This window comes from Ailuropoda melanoleuca, chromosome 6 (genome assembly GCF_002007445.2).
Source record: "Ailuropoda melanoleuca isolate Jingjing chromosome 6, ASM200744v2, whole genome shotgun sequence".
Lineage (NCBI taxonomy): Eukaryota > Metazoa > Chordata > Mammalia > Carnivora > Ursidae > Ailuropoda > Ailuropoda melanoleuca.
The window spans coordinates 25,942,645-25,958,747 of record NC_048223.1 but is presented as its reverse complement, the minus strand read 5'-3'; the positions used below and the strand labels follow the sequence as shown (position 1 = coordinate 25,958,747).

The 16,103-nt window shown below is 39.0% G+C and overlaps 1 protein-coding gene across 1 annotated transcript; it reads right to left on the bottom strand.

The window, feature by feature from the left end:
- Window positions 1-15,703: 15,703 nt before the first annotated feature.
- On the bottom strand, window positions 15,704-15,892 carry LOC109491022 (small nuclear ribonucleoprotein G-like). Its single transcript, XM_034661798.1, has one exon. It carries the CDS (start codon window positions 15,890-15,892, stop codon window positions 15,704-15,706), a length of 189 nt encoding a protein of 62 aa, XP_034517689.1.
- Between the last annotated feature and the right edge of the window lie 211 nt (window positions 15,893-16,103).

Genomic DNA, 16,103 nt, shown 5'->3' with positions numbered 1-16,103 from the left:
TTAATTTGAAAATGCCACCCTAAAGTGGAAGGATTACATCAGAATAGAGCTTCTCAATTTTAATGTATAGAAGACTCACCTAGGAAATCTTGTTAAAGTACGGATTCTGGAGGGAAACTGGGTGGCTCAGCCAGTTAAGCATCTGGCTCTTGATCTTGGCTCAGGTCATGATCTCAGGGTCCCGGGATCAAGCCCTGAAGCAGACTCCACACTCAGCAGCAAGTCTGCTTGAGGCTTCTCTCTCTTCCTCTGCCCCTCTCCCTGCTCACGCTCTCTCTCTCTCTCTGTCTCTCAAATAAATCAATCTTAAAAAAAAAAAAAAAGAAAAGAAAAGAAAAGTACAGATTCTGAATCCGGAGGTCTAGGTTGGGGCCTGAGACGCTGACTCTCATAAGCTCCCAGGTGAGGCTGGAGATGCTGTCCGTAGACCTTCTCCAGCGACAAGGATCTGTAGATTATCAAATTCAGCTGGGGTGTGCCGGCTGGGTTTAGGATAAAATTGAAGCACAAAACCTCTAAGTCAATGTTTTAAAAATCCAAGCCAAAACACCCAAACCCAAACAAAAATCAGTTCAATTAAGATGCCCATGATAGAGAAATAAAAACTGCTTTCCAAAAAATGATATTTTAATGTAACTCTTCAGAAAATTGAGTAAGGCAGAAAATTTAATACATGTATATGATATATAAACCTGTTAAAAAGCACTTCTGATTGATTGATTTAAATAATTCTTTTCATGGAGTTGGCAGACTATGTGTCAAGGTAGAAGTTCAAAGAGAAGCTGAAAAAAAATTTACTGAATGTTAATTTCCAGCCATTAAAATTAAAGCTTTTGACTTTAGTAGAAAAGAAGTTCAGTAAATTACTTGTTTTTAAAAAAAGAAATAGAACTCTTTCTCCTCCAGAGGTTTCTATGGTTTCATTTAATACTCTTGCTATTAATAAATACATAAAAATGGGTTTTGAAATACAATGGACACTAATTAGGAGGAGAGTAACAAAAGGTTCAAATGATTTAAAAACTGAAAAATTGGTTTATGCTCCTTAGGTCTATGACTCAAAAACAGAAAAGCTGTGCAAAATATTATTCATTTATGTTGCCAGGTATTCAAGTGATGAAGAAACATTTCCAGATCTTTTGCCTTGGAAAATTCTTGGCTAGACATAAAGAGATAGGGAGCTGTATAACATATCAGGCTGGAAAGAGAGAGGAGCTTGTAAACCCATTCTGAGCACAAGAGCTCACACTCTTTTCATCAGGCACATTTCCATGAATTAACTCCTACTATAAACATCTCTCATATGGAACCACTGCTGACCTAAGTCTTTAGGTCTCAGCAGTACTGAGCCACAAACAATATTATTTTGCGATGCCCTCACATGGATATAAGGACATGCCACAATATCCAAAGAACAATGCAAACATTTATGGGAAAATGCCACATGCTGCCATCTCCCATCAATGGCAAATGTGAACTTCATCAAAAGATGTGTACTTTGCACATTGCTCTGGAAGCTGTTTCTAAAAGACATCACTATTGTTCTGTTCTTACACAGATCAATTGATCCTACAATGGGTTCTCTACTCCAGGAAGAAAGTATTTATTTACTCACCAGAGTCGTATATGTTTTCTCACAGTGGTTTGTTGACATCTACAAACACATAGGATTCCAGAGTAAAATCCCCCTCCTCTTTAAGCCAAACTGTACTCTATATGCCCATAATGAATACTGTCATGACAATGCCAAGTGTGACTGTGTTCCAAACTTCTGTCATCTTCTTTGGAAATCCTTCCAAACCCAGGGCCAGGAAACAATGATTATTTCTAAAGAGACTGAATTTACTTAATAGCATCTTGACAGATGGAAAAACCAAGAGCGTTTACATAAGACCACATGAGATTTGAACTGTAGCTATCCCCAAAACACTGATTTTTGAAAAAAAAAATAAAAATAAGAACATTTCTTCACCAATACAAATGTAGAGCAATCTTCTTCATTTTTCTCCAACATCTAAGTCAGGAAACTAGAAAGAACGTCTTTCCTCAAAGATCTGCTCCCAGAGGGGTAGTCTAGCAAAATCATGAAAATATGAGCCCTGCTTCTGCCCTGTAAAATGTGATGCTTATACAAGTCATATTTTTTCCATTAGAAAACATGGGTGTATTTTTACTCTTCGAAAACAATATTTGTCATTGTTTTCTTTTTTTCACTTTCCAGCAGAAGGGATTAGTGTGTGTCTGTCATTCCTAGGAATGGTATTAGCATAAAAGCTTATTAGCTTAGTCAGCTACAGCCAACTGATGAGGGCAAAGCCATGAATTCAGTCCTGGGAGAGAGGAAGAAAATGTAGCTTGAACTTCACAATCTAAGTCTGGTCAAATTTAAACACCCAAATCTGTTGTTCCCAAACTTAATCTGCACCTAACAATCATTGGGCTTCTCCCCAGAGTGGCATTGAGCCAGCTGCGGGTGGCCTGATGAATCTCAGCCACTGCCCCATAGGGTGCTGATGCAGGTGGTCCGGGACCTTGCTTTTGAAAACTCTGCAAAGTCACTGGTCTGTCCAAAACTACATGTGTTGGGAGCACAAATGGCTGAAGAAGACAGTAAATGCAGCTCATAACAAAGCTATGCGCCCCACGGAATAACCAGATTAAAGAATGATTATCTAGGAATACGAACAACATATAGGACAGATCAGAGGGGGAAACAGCTCTTATTGATTTAGATCAAAAAATACTGCTTAGAAATGAATAATACGCTCTTTTTACCCAGTTCTTTGCCTTAAAGATTTTCCTAATTAGCAAACCCGGAGATAGCTGTCAGTTTTGTTCAGAACTGGAGCAGTTGGTTTAAGCTTTACGCATCAACAGTTCCAGGAACTGTTGGACTAGAGGTATAAATAGAAAGCAATAACAGAAGCAATATATCATAAGAGTTAAAGCAAAGTATTTTAAACAATTTATTATCTTGGCGTGGGGGAAAAGTGGGTGGTAGGTGTAGAATCAGAGATTTGCTCTGCTTACTTTTATCATAGCTGCAACAATCAAAGGAAACGTCTGGATTTCCGGATGTTCCTCAGAAATTCTGGTCTTAGCGAATTAAGAAAGGTTGTATGCAGGAAGTTGATATGTACCTATCTTTGCCATCTGCTATTTTATCAGTGCAGCTTCATTCTTTTTTTTTTTTTTCTTTTGAACAAGAATCAGCAATAGCTATTGTTTCTAGGAGGAGTGGTGGCTTATAGGTGGGAGGGTAGGAGCTGGGTCAGGGTAAGGGAGGGAGTGGAGGTGGGCATGGGGTTACAGGTGGGGCTGAAGCAAGCACAAACTAGAAGGAAGAAGGCATCTCCATTCATCTTAGGCCCAAGATTTTCTGAGACTTATTGCTCCCTAAGTGATTGGTGATGAGAGTTGTAAGGATAAAGGTGATAGAATGGGTGAAATTGGGCCTGTGAGGGATACCTTAGGTTGAGTTCCCCCAAACATGCCCTAAGACAAGGATGTGGCGCAGGAGTTGATCTAACAGGTGATTTCAAGTTAGCATGATAGAGACCAGGGGACTAGTCCCTCCCAAGGACTCTCGTTATGTAGAATACACTTCAGCATTGTCGCAAGTGAGGTGTGAGGCAGCTGGGTTATTTTTCCACCAACTTCCCTCAGTTACTGGTTGAGGATGGTCCCCAGAAAGTGTTACCTCCTAGGCATTTCTGGTCTGCCCCACACATGCATTAGGTGGACTTCCATGGCCAGAGAAAACCCTCAAGGAAAGAGTCACAAGAACTTAGTGTTTGGGGTGCCCAGAAATGTGGAGCAATATGGGTGAGGCACCAATGGTAACGGACACAGTGGGAGACGCAGAGTGGGTTACAAGTGAGTCAAAGATTGGGCATATCCAGATAGGAGATTCTATTTGCACATAAAGCATGAAAGAATGTCTTTTGTTGAGAATAACACCTATTCTTTTTTTTTTATTATTATATTATGTTAATCACCATACAGTACATCCCCGGATTCCGATGCAAAGTTTGATGCTTCATTAGTTGCGTATAACACCCAGTGCACCATGCAATACGTGCCCTCCTTACTACCCATCACCAGTCTATCCCATTCCCCCACCCCCTCCCCTCTGAAGTCTTCAGTTTGTTTCTCATAGTCCATAGTCTCTCATGTTTCATTCCCCCTTCTGATTACCCCCCTTTTCTTTATCCCTTTCTTCCCCTACCGATCATCCTAGTTCTTATGTTCCATAGATGAGAGAAATCATATGATAATTGTCTTTCTCTGCTTGACTTATTTCACTTAGCATTATCTCCTCCAGTGCCGTCCATGTTGCAGCAAATGTTGAGAATTCGTTCTTTCTGATAGCTGAGTAATATTCCATTGTATATATGGACCACAGCTTCTTAATCCAGTCATCTGTTGAAGGGCATCTCGGCTCCTTCCATGATTTGGCTATTGTGGACAATGCAGCTATGAACATTGGGGTGCATATGGCCCTTCTCTTTACTACGTCTGTATCTTTGGGGTAAACACCCAGTAGTGCAATGGCTGGGTCATAGGGTAGTTCAATTTTTAACTTTTTAAGGGACCTCCACACTGTTTTCCAGAGTGGCTGTACCAACTTGCATTCCCACCAACAATGTAGGAGGGATCCCCTTTCTCCACATCCTCTCCAACAATTGTTGTTTCTTGCCTTGTCTATCTTTGCCATTCTAACTGGCGTAAGGTGGTATCTCAGTGTGGTTTTGATTTGAATTTCCCTGATGGCTAATGATTTTGAACATTTTTTCATGTGTCTGTTAGCCATTTGTATGTCTTCATTGGAAAAGTGTCTGTTCATATCTTCTGCCCATTTTATGATTTGTTTATTTGTTTCTCGTGTATTGAGTTTGAGAAGTTCTTTGTAGATCTTGGATACCAGTCCTTTATCTGTGGTGTCCTTTGCAAATATATTCTCCCATTCCGTGGGCTGTCTCTTAGTTTTTTTGACTGTTTCCTTGGCTGTGCAGAAGCTCTTTATCCTGATAAAGTCCCATAAGTTCATTTTATCTTTTATTTCTCTTGCCTTTGGAGATGTGTCGTGAAAAAGGTTGCTCTGGCCGATGTCATAGAAGTTGTTGCCTATGTTCTCCTCTAGAATTTTGATGGATTCCTGTCTCACATTGAGGTCTTTCATCCATTTGGAGTTTATTTTTGTGTATGGTGTGAGAGAGTGGTCAAGTTTCATTCTTTTGCATGTAGCTGTCCAATTTTCCCAGCACGAGTTATTGAAGAGACTGTCTTTTTTCCACCGGAAGTTTTTTCCTGCTTTATCAAAGATTAGTTGCCCAAAGAGCCGAGGGTCCATTTCTGGGTTCTCTATTCTTAATAACACCTATTGACTTAAATTCATTTTCTTATTTTTCTTTATTTAACAAAAATGTGCTTTCTAAAAGCATACTGTACAGCACGTAACACACAGCATGGTGACTATAGTCAATACTGCTATATTGTATATTTAAAAGTTGCTAGGAATAAATCTTAAAAGTTCTCATGACAAGAAAAAATTTTGTAACTGTGTATGGAAACAGATATAAGTAGCCTTATAGTGATGATCATTTCAGTATATACAAATATGGAATCATTATGGTGTGCATCTGAAACTAATATATGTCAGTTATACCTCAATTTAAAAGAATATATTTTTGTAGTCAGCCTGTCCTGTGATTTTCCCCATGAAAAACCCTGTAGTCAGCTATATACAGTATAATATAAAATATACTATAACATAACGATACATAATGTATTTCATAAACAGCTGCCATGGTAGAAAATGGAAGCCACATTATTCTGTTGTTTACCTAACAGCTCCTTCACTACCACCATCATTGTAAAAATCATGTTGATGATACTAATACTGAATAACAATTGGATTATTATTTAATAAAAAATTTTTTTAAATACCTAAGAACATCCTCTTGGGAGTTTCCTAATGGAGAGGAATTGCTTCCTCCCATAAGGGCAGCCTACTTATCATTTTTAGGTTTTCTTTCTTCCACAGTTAGCTTTGTAATTGTAGCCGGGGAAATAAATTCTTTCAGCTTCTTCCTTCTTTCCCTCCTTCCTTCCTTTATTTGTTTTTATTTGTTTTTAGGTTGAAGGAGTTGGAGAATTGAAAATCATCTTTGGGTTTCTCTGAGTTTCCAGTTTCATTCTAGGTTTGGGATGAAGATTATTCCAGGCTTCCAGCCTTCTCCAAAGGCTTCTTACTGATTGCATTTGCACTGCCTGACTGAGGTAATATCATCTGTTTCCAGGAGGTGTGTGTGAGGTGCTGAGGGGGGGAAGGTTAGCTACTCTGCAGTCCCTTTGTGTGACTGCCTAGAGTTTTGTGTAGACTCTGGAATGGATTATTCCCCTGCTGCTGCAACTCTAAGCTTGTGTTATGGAATTACCTGCCAAGGCAGCACTGGGCTGTGACAGATAGAATAGGGAGATAAATCTGAGGAGATGGCTCAAATAATCCTAAACCACACTTGAGAGTACCCTAGAGGATGCATTGGAGGAAAGAAGTCAAGTATCAGATCCCACAAGTGGAAATTTCCTGAAGGATGCCATTTACCATGAACAGCTTGGTTTGAATGGAAATTCCCCAAAAGACTGAGGGTCTTGGTAGAGGGCCATATCATTTGGAAGATTGAATTTTAGAGGAATGGTTAACCATGTCACAAAAGTCAGGTCATAGTAATCCCCATAACTCCCTGCAAATCCAGAAGGTTTAAAAGCTGCTATGATAGAATGACTCCAGTTTCCTCATGGGTTCTCAGGTATAAAGCAGCTTGAATTAACCAGTATTTATGGATATTTGGCTATTCTGCTGCATTCAATTTTTGTGGTTATAAAACCTTCGTTTTGTTTCAACACTTTAAATGTTTTTATCTGCTTTTCCATAATAAAAATCTTAAAAGTAAGCATGTTTTTTTATTTCTGTCATTTCTGTGTTTAAAATTGATCATGCTGAACCATTTTTCACCATATACTATTTTTGGTGTAATTAGAAAGGCAATAGAATGTTAGATCCTGAATGGACACTAATGGGAGTTCATTTTCTCATGTTTGTTCTTTCTTTAAAACTCTAGGTAATTAAGGGTTGGTATTAGTAAGGTTATGATAAATTGAGGGTTTGCTATGGTAAATTTACCCTATGCTCATTTTTCTTTAAATGTGATTTATTTAAGAGTTTTTAAATCTTGCTTTGGTTCATTGATCAGGAAAGCATTCAAAGGCGAGGACCTAACTTTAATTCAGTGAGGCAAATGTCTACTGAACGTCTGCATGCCAGACATTTGACCTCATTTCTTTTCTGCCTTCCCATCTTACAGGGTTTAATTCCTTAGGGATCACTCAGTACATGTGCTTGTTGGACTCACGAGTGAACGATTAGAACCATCCTTTTGCTGTCCATAACTTGTCACTTTCTTTTTTATTTACAGTTCTCATGAAAATCATACCAAGTCCAAATATTGCCCAAATTGTCTTTCAGCCCTCTGTTAGAGGGATTATTATTTTCTTCTTCCAAATATCATAGCATTTTTGGATGCCAGAGATTAATAGTCAGCCCCAGAGGAATCTTTCCACTGTCCACAGCTAAGCCCCGGCAGTGCAGAGAGATAAATGGTTGAAAGGAAGGACCTGTTCCTTTTACAAATTCCCCTGGTACATACACGGAGTGCACTAATACTGAGGCACACTTATCTTATTCAAAAAACTGAGGAAAAGGCCTCTTTTCCCCCCTTATTCTCTAATGCCAATGTTAAACCTAGAAGCAAGCACAATTTCTAGACAAAGCTTACATAGGAAACTCACAAAGAAAAGCAGTCCCCCTTACTTGGTTGAAATATGTATAAAATTATTTCGAGAAGAGGCATTCAGAGCCTATTAGCAACAGGTAAAAATATAATAATCCCATCTCCGCTCCCAGGAAAGAATAACCGCAAAGGTCATAGTAGAAAGCCCCTTTATCCATAAAGGGTGTTTTCAAGAGTATTCACAATGGTAAACCAGTCATTTGGAACTTGAAACACATTTCCCTATAAAAATGATGTATAAATAGCAGTGTTTGCAGATAGGAATTCCTCCCCAGAACCGCATGAAAAATGGTTCCTAAATTCCAAATACTAAGAAATCAATTGAGAAATCAGGGAAAATAATTTAAATTCCCCTGCAGGAATTAAACCTAATAATCAACACAGAAAACTTATTAATTCTAAGGAATATGCAAACGTCAAGTCAAAAGCAAGAAGTAAAAGTGGACATGTGAAGTTAAAGGTCAAGGTCAACTTTTTTAGGAACAAGGACAAGGCTACATAAGAGAAATGATTCATCTAGTCAGTAACTCAGGCTTGCAGCTATAGCCATATTATGTGTTCATAGCCTACATAAACAGTTTACCTTACAAAAATCCTATGAAAAGTGTTTCAGTGAACAAATTTAAGAGATAAAATAAGGCCTTAAAATGGCAATTTAGGCATCTGATTTGGTGGGGTGCTATTAACCTTGCTAGAAGATACAAATATTACATTATTTGAATACCACCTAATAATGTTCACTAGAATTTTTCAGCGTCTAAATTTTCACTGTAGGCTATGGTTCTTGGCAAGTAACTTACAAACTTATTATCTCTTATTTATTAATCAAATAATTCTAGAAATCCATAATGATGAGTTTTAAGAGTAGGAAGAATATCAGATGTATTTTANGAAGAATATTGGATGTATTTTAAGAATGACTCATAATTTTGGAAATTTCTGAGAATTCTGAATTCTTATTCCTAAATCACAGATATTAATATATGTCTGGAATTTGGAAATATAACAGTAACAATAAAGAGAAAGTAATTTTTAAAGATTTATTTATGTAGATGAGAGAAGGAGGGGGAGAGGCAGAGGGAGAGAAAGAGAAAGAATCTCCAGCAGACTCCCAGCTGAGCATGGAGCCCGAAACAGTGCTCAATCTCACAACCTGAGATCGTAACCTGAGCTGAAGTCAAGAGTCAGAAGCCTAACTGACTGAGCCACCCAGGCACCTCAAGAAAGAGTAATTTTTTTTTTAAAGATTTTATTTATTTATTCGACAGAGATAGAGACAGCCAGCGAGAGAGGGAACACAAGCAGGGGGGGTGGGAGAGGAAGAAGCAGGCTCACAGCAGAAGAGCCTGATGTGGGGCTCGATCCCACAACGCCGGGATCACGCCCTGAGCCGAAGGCAGATGCTTAACCGCTGTGCCACCCAGGTGCCCCCAAGAAGGAGTAATTTTTAAAACAGAAGGGCCAGTGGGAGCTGTGACACATTAACATCAGGTATTAACATCTTGGGGTAAATTAAATTATTAGAACTCTAGCTGCAGGCTCCCAAAACACCTTTAGTTTTTTAAAATACTTAACCATAATTGTTTCAGTGTCTGTCTCTCTCAGAGCCCTTAAGCAATGTTGAGTATAGGAATAATGTCATCTCTCTCATCACTATATTCCCTAGTACCTCACACAGAGTAGAGCACATAGCAATTGCTCAGTAAATATTTCCAGAATGAAAACTAATGAACGCATGAATGAAAACAAAAGTATGAGGAGAGTAATATGTAGATAGGGAAGGTGTGGGAAGTGAATATGGCACTTGACCTAGGTACCCGGACTGGAAAGGGGAAGGAAGAAGATCTATGCCTCGAGTAAAAGAGAGGAAAACCTCACACAATGTGACAATATTTGCTGCCTGAGTACAAAGGACAGTGGTCTTGGAAGAAGAGATGAGAAAGTTGCTCAGAGAGGTATCCTATACTTCACAACGCTGTTGGAACAGCTCCAAAGGATCCAGGCCATCGGGCTGCTTCAATGAAACCCCCAGCCTTAAGGAGCTTGAGTCGCTCTTCTCTCAGCTCACACCTACAATGCTGAGTGGGACCAGTTAACAAACAGAACTGTGAAGACTTTACAAAATGTTCTCCTTGGGTTCATTAGAAAGAAAAACCTACAAGAGGACAGAATAGACGCTGAGGTTGGAATCTGTTGCCTGTCCTGTCCATTTGCCTCTTAGTGATGGGGTTGTAAAGTTAGATAAAAAGTTACTGGAATTTTAAATTTGGGGTTTCAGCTCAGGTGAATTTTTTTTTCATATGCCAAAATTGAATGACTTAGATTGGAGAGTCTAGAGAGTAGAGAAGCAGTTTAAGCTGATTGGAGATGAAGGAAAATATTTTTTAAGGCTGAAAGCTAGATAGAGATAGAGCTAGATCCCAAGAGCCTAGTGAATGCCATTCTCCAAGTGTATACCTCATCCTCCAGGCCACTACCACTCAACATGTGGTCCATAGACAAGCAGCAGCAGCATCTCCCTTCAAAATACAGAATCTGTCTTGGACCTTCTGAGTCAGAATCTGAATCTTGTCTTTGACAAGATGCCCAGATTATTTGAGTTTACACTAAACTTAGAAAAGCACTAGTTTAAGAAATGTAGAGTCATTAAGGTTTCACATGGGGAAGTGTCAAACTCTTTTGTGTTCTGGAAGGGGGATTATAGAGAATGGATTAGGGGACTAGTATGGAGGTAGAGAGCAGTTACAAAGCTATTATAATAGTTTATGCATGAAATGATGTGGGCTTGACCATCAAGATGAGATAGGAGAGGGAAAAAAAGAAAACATCTAGATTTAAGATATATTTAAAAGGTAGAATCAGCAGGACTTGGTGACTAGTTAGATATGGGTTTTAGAGACAAAAGAGGTGTGAAGCAAGATAGATACCTAGGTTGTCTCCCAGACAGGTTGAAGTGGCAAATGGTGTTACAACCCTCTTTAAGCACAAGAATACAGAAAAAAATACAAGTAGAGAAAGGAAAAATGATCATTTTAGTTTTGGACATGTTGACACCTTAGGTGTGCTAAGAAGCAAGTGCAAATTCCGGTTGGAAAACTTCACAGTATCATCATGAGAATTAAAGAAGGCATTGTAGCAGAAAATCATGGCAAATCATAAAGCACTATATAAATATATATAATAGCATTTTAAACAACTTTCAGACTTTCTACCTCTGTATTTTTTTAGTATTCTGCTTTTTGTAAAGTAAGACATGATTAACAAGCTTTATTATTGTCCTAGTAAAACGTTAATTTGGAGTCTAACAGTAGACAGAAAGATGAAAACCAGTGATAAAGTCAGGAAGTAAGAAACCTAGAGGATGGGAAATAGTGAATGGTTGTTTTAGTGTTGACTGAAGGAGCAAATGTGTACATAATCAGAAGTCACTGATAGTAGGTAGTGTAGAGTTACACTGTTCAGTGTGGTAGCAACTAGCCACATGTGGCTACTGAGCACTTGAAATGTCACTCATCAAATTGAGTTGTGATGTAGGTGAAATATATGCACAGGAATCAAGACTTAATATAAATAAGAATGTAACATTATTGTTAACATATCATTAACATTGATTTCACCTGTTGCTTTTCATGTAAGTGGCTCCCATTTGTGACCCACATTATATTTCTACTTAGCAGTGCTGGAATAAAGCAAGACTATGAAACAGTTATTGAGTCCCTTGGTTCTTGCTTCTCATCGTGCACACACCTTCACCTGTGTCATGTGGACTGGCTTGCCAAGGGTTTCCAGTTCCATCCTGATTTTCTTCTTTGCTCATTGTTTGCCACCAGGAAGTACTGTAAGTAATGGAAGGAAATGGTCTATACTTTGCCAAGTTCTCTTGAACGATCTTCTGCCCTCTTCCAGCACAGCCTCTTCCTTGATTTGTCTGCCATAAGTGATCTCTTGAAATTGAGTCAAGGTGATGAGGGTTGGAAGGAATCCTCAGGATAATCTAATCCTATACCCTTCATTTATGGATAAAAAATTCAGAGGTCTAGAAATGTCAGCAATACACCTAAATTATTTTTTCCACTAGCTAATATTTTTCCCCTAGCTAATATTTTTCCCCCAGTTGGGCCCTGTTGACCCAGAGTTTTGTCTTCAGAGACAAGAGGCTGCACAAAGATGTGGAAGTAGGTACAATGCAGATTTGAACACTTCCTTGGAGATGACGGGAGAAGAGCTGAGGGATTTGTTTTATGAAAATTCTGGTTCATCTGGAGAGAGTTTGCTTAGAAGAGTAGAAATTAATCATTTATAGAGTGTGGGAGAGATTCAAGGGGGGAAATGTGGGAAGATGGACAGGGATCCAACAAGAAATGAATAAAAGTTTCCCAAGCAGCAGTGAAGTCTTTGTCCCTAACCATGCATCATAGTAAGTTGTAGGTGTCCAAATAGAAAATGTTACAAAAAGAAACATGTAGAAGTCTTACTGCCCTGTATTTTCTCCTTTATATATAACTGATAATGGCTAGTAGCATTTAATTTGATTTTAGACTGGGAAAACATGTGACACTTCTGTGAAGTACCAGTTGTTCAATATCATAATCAGACCATCTTTCCTCTACCTGGCAGGGACTTTGAAAACATAAAGTGTAGTAGTTTGCTAAGGCTGCTGTAAAAAGTACACAAAGTGGGTAGCTTAAAATAACCAAAATGTATTGTGTCACAAATCTGGAGGTTAGAATTCTGAGATCAAGGTGTCAGCAGGGCCATGTTCCCTCTAAAACCTGCAGGGGAGAATTTTTCCTTCGCCTCTTTCTAGCTTCTCCTGGTTTACTGGCAATCCTCAGTGTTCCTTAATTTGTAGCTGTAGCACTTCAATCTCTGCCTGTATGATCATATGATGTCCCCCCCCCATATGTCTGTATCTCTGTGTCTCTTACCCTCTTCCCATCACTACAAGAGTCCTATTGGAGTAAGAGTTCACCCTATTCCAATAGGACCTCATCTTAAATAATTACAACTGCAATAACCCTCTTTCCAGATAAGGTCACACTGTCAGGTACTAGGGATTAGGACTTCAACATATCTTTTTGGAGGATACAATTCAACTGTATCAGGATGCTCCTTCTCTGTGCATGCATTATACTTGAATAGAAAGTTTACCTAAGACTTTGGGTCCAAAGAAGATGCCATAAACTCCCTTCTCCTTGCTCCTCCCTGACTAGTAAAACTATAAGTCTTATAGGTTAAACCCTGGAAATAACAAAAAAAGAGTCCAGGGTACAGTAAGAAATTAAAAAAAAAATCACCTGTCAGAATAAGAACCAAGAAAATTACAAGTTGAATGAGAAAAGACAATCAAGTGATGCCAATACTAAGATGAATCAAATGTTGAAATTATCTGACAAAGATTTTAAAGCAGCTGCCATAAAAATGCTTACACAATCAAGCACAAATTTCCTTGAAATGAATGGAAAAAAAATAGAAAATCTCCACAAAGGAAGAGAAGTTATTTTAAAAGCACCAAGTAGAAATTATAGAACTGAAAAATACAGTAAGAGAAATTAAGAAAATCACTGCAAGGACTTAATAATAGAGTGGAGATAACATAAGATAAAATTGGTGAATTTGAGGACATAAAAATGGAATTTTTGCAATCTGACAACATTAAAAAAAAAAAAAGCAGCCCTAAAAAATAAATAAATAAATGGGAAGAACTTAGGAATCTCTGGGACAATAACAAAAGATTCAACATTTGCATCATTAAAGCTCCAAAAGGAAAGAGAGTGAGACTAAAAAAATATTCAAAGACATAATGGCTGAAATCTTTCCAAATTTGTTGAAAGGCACAAACCTATAGATTCCAGAAGCTGAGAGAACCTGAAAAACTATAAACCAAAAGAAATCTTGTTGTGTTAATTTTCTAGGGCTCCTGTAATGAATTACTACCAACTGAGTGGCTTGCAACAACAGAAGTTTATTCTCTCACAGTTCTGGAGGGCCTGAGTCCAAAATCAAGATGTCAGTAGGACTATATTCCCTCTTGGCTTGAGGGTGAATTCTGCTTCTCCCAATTTGATGTCTCCAGGCACTCCTTGACTTGGGGTTGCTTAACTCCAGTCTCTTCCTCCCTCTGTTCATGGCCTCCTCAAGATCTCAGTATATCTCTCTGTCTCTCTTAGAATCTCTCTGTTTCTTAGTCTCTGTCTCAGTATGTGTGTCTTTCTGTGTGTCTCTCTCTCTTTGTCTGTCTCTCTCTCTCTGTCACTCTCTCCCTGCCTCTCTCTCTTTCTCTCTGTGTCCCTCTGTCTCTCTGTGTCTCTCTGTCTCTCTCTCTGTCCCTCTCTCTCTCTGTCCCTCTCTCTCTCTGTCCCTCTGTGTGTCTCTCTGTCTCCATCCCACTGTGTGTCTCTCCCCCTCCCTTCTTCCCCTGCTTCTCCCCTCTCCCCCTGCCTCTCCCCCTGCCTCTGTCTCTCTCCACATCTCTGTCTCCCTCTCTGTCTCTGTCTCCCTCTCTGTCTCCCTCTCTCTGTCTCTGTCTCCCTGTCTCTGTCTGTTTTGCTCTGTGTGTCTCTCTGTCTGTCTGTCTCCCTCTTTCCCTGTCTCTGTCTCTCTCTGTCTCACTATGTTTTCTGTGCGTCTTTCCCTGTCTCTGTCTCTCTGTCTCACTATGTTTTCTGTGCGTCTTTCCCTGTCTCTGTCTCTCTGTCTCACTATGTTTTCTGTGCGTCTTTCCCTGTCTCTGTCTCTCTGTCTCACTATGTTTTCTGTGCGTCTTTCCCTGTCTCTGTCTCTCTGTCTCACTATGTTTTCTGTGCGTCTTTCCCTGTCTCTGTCTCTCTGTCTCACTATGTTTTCTGTGCGTCTTTCCCTGTCTCTGTCTCTCTGTCTCACTATGTTTTCTGTGCGTCTTTCCCTGTCTCTGTCTCTCTGTCTCACTATGTTTTCTGTGCGTCTTTCCCTGTCTCTGTCTCTCTGTCTCACTATGTTTTCTGTGCGTCTTTCCCTGTCTCTGTCTCTCTGTCTCACTATGTTTTCTGTGCGTCTTTCCCTGTCTCTGTCTCTCTGTCTCACTATGTTTTCTGTGCGTCTTTCCCTGTCTCTGTCTCTCTGTCTCACTATGTTTTCTGTGCGTCTTTCCCTGTCTCTGTCTCTCTGTCTCACTATGTTTTCTGTGCGTCTTTCCCTGTCTCTGTCTTCTCTGTCTCACTATGTTTTCTGTGCGTCTTTCCCTGTCTCTGTCTCTCTGTCTCACTATGTTTTCTGTGTGTCTTTCTCTGTCTCTGTCTCTTTGTGTGTCTCTTGCTCTACCTCTGCTTCTCTGCCGCTCTGTCTACAGAACTGAAATGAGTATTCTTCTAGCTCCATTTTAGAACAAGATAGCAACAGTTAGTATTCACTTTCTCCTCCTTTGCTTAAAAAATTATACATGTCACATTTCGTCATTTAACATTTATTTATTGCCTATATGGCCCACACTAATAAAGCATTTCAAAAGTAATTCTTTTGATAGTTAACCCCTGAAGAAAATAATAATGACATTATAAATTACAAATATTTTCATAGGATAAATAAGTCACAACATTATCAAATAAGGCCAAAAAGAGAGATTTAAAGATTGTTGATGTAGTTTCCTAGGAATCCAGGAACACCTCTCTAGCGCATGCGTTTTGTTTTTTTTTTTACTATTACAAAAGTTTAATAAAAAAGTTCAATATGAAAATGCAAATGACCTGATTTTTATATTGTAGTAAAACAGGTGCTTTGGAGAGAGGACATGTGGAAGCAGTTGATTTCTTCTGATGAACACACCCATTGTTTAATAGTCATTCCAAGGCTTCTAACATGATGACACTATTTCCTCATATTACCACCATTCCAGTATTGTTCTGTGGCCCACCAGCTGCCATCTCCACACATTCACCTATCACAAGATTCATAAATGGATCAAACCCCCTCAATATTCCTTGGACATGTCTACCACCATTTAATTTCAATGATAATTTCTTGCCCATAAATATTTTCAACTCAGGCGAGTGAGCTTTGATCATGGTGTCTACTCGGCCAGGAACATCTCTTTTTTAAAGGATTCAGGTCTCAAATTCTTACCTAGACCCTATAGAGACTGAAAGATGCAGCACATGTGGATTAATTATTTTTGCTTCTGTGTAATGCACTAGAATACAGCTCCCCAGGTGTCATTCAATAAATGAGCCCAATCCCTTTTTCTCCAGGCATAATTCATGATTGAGCACCATTTTA

Coding starts and splice junctions, on each gene's coding strand:
- LOC109491022 (XM_034661798.1), bottom strand. CDS start 15,892: ATGATCAAAGCTCACTCGCCTGAGTTGAAAATATTTATGGGCAAGAAA.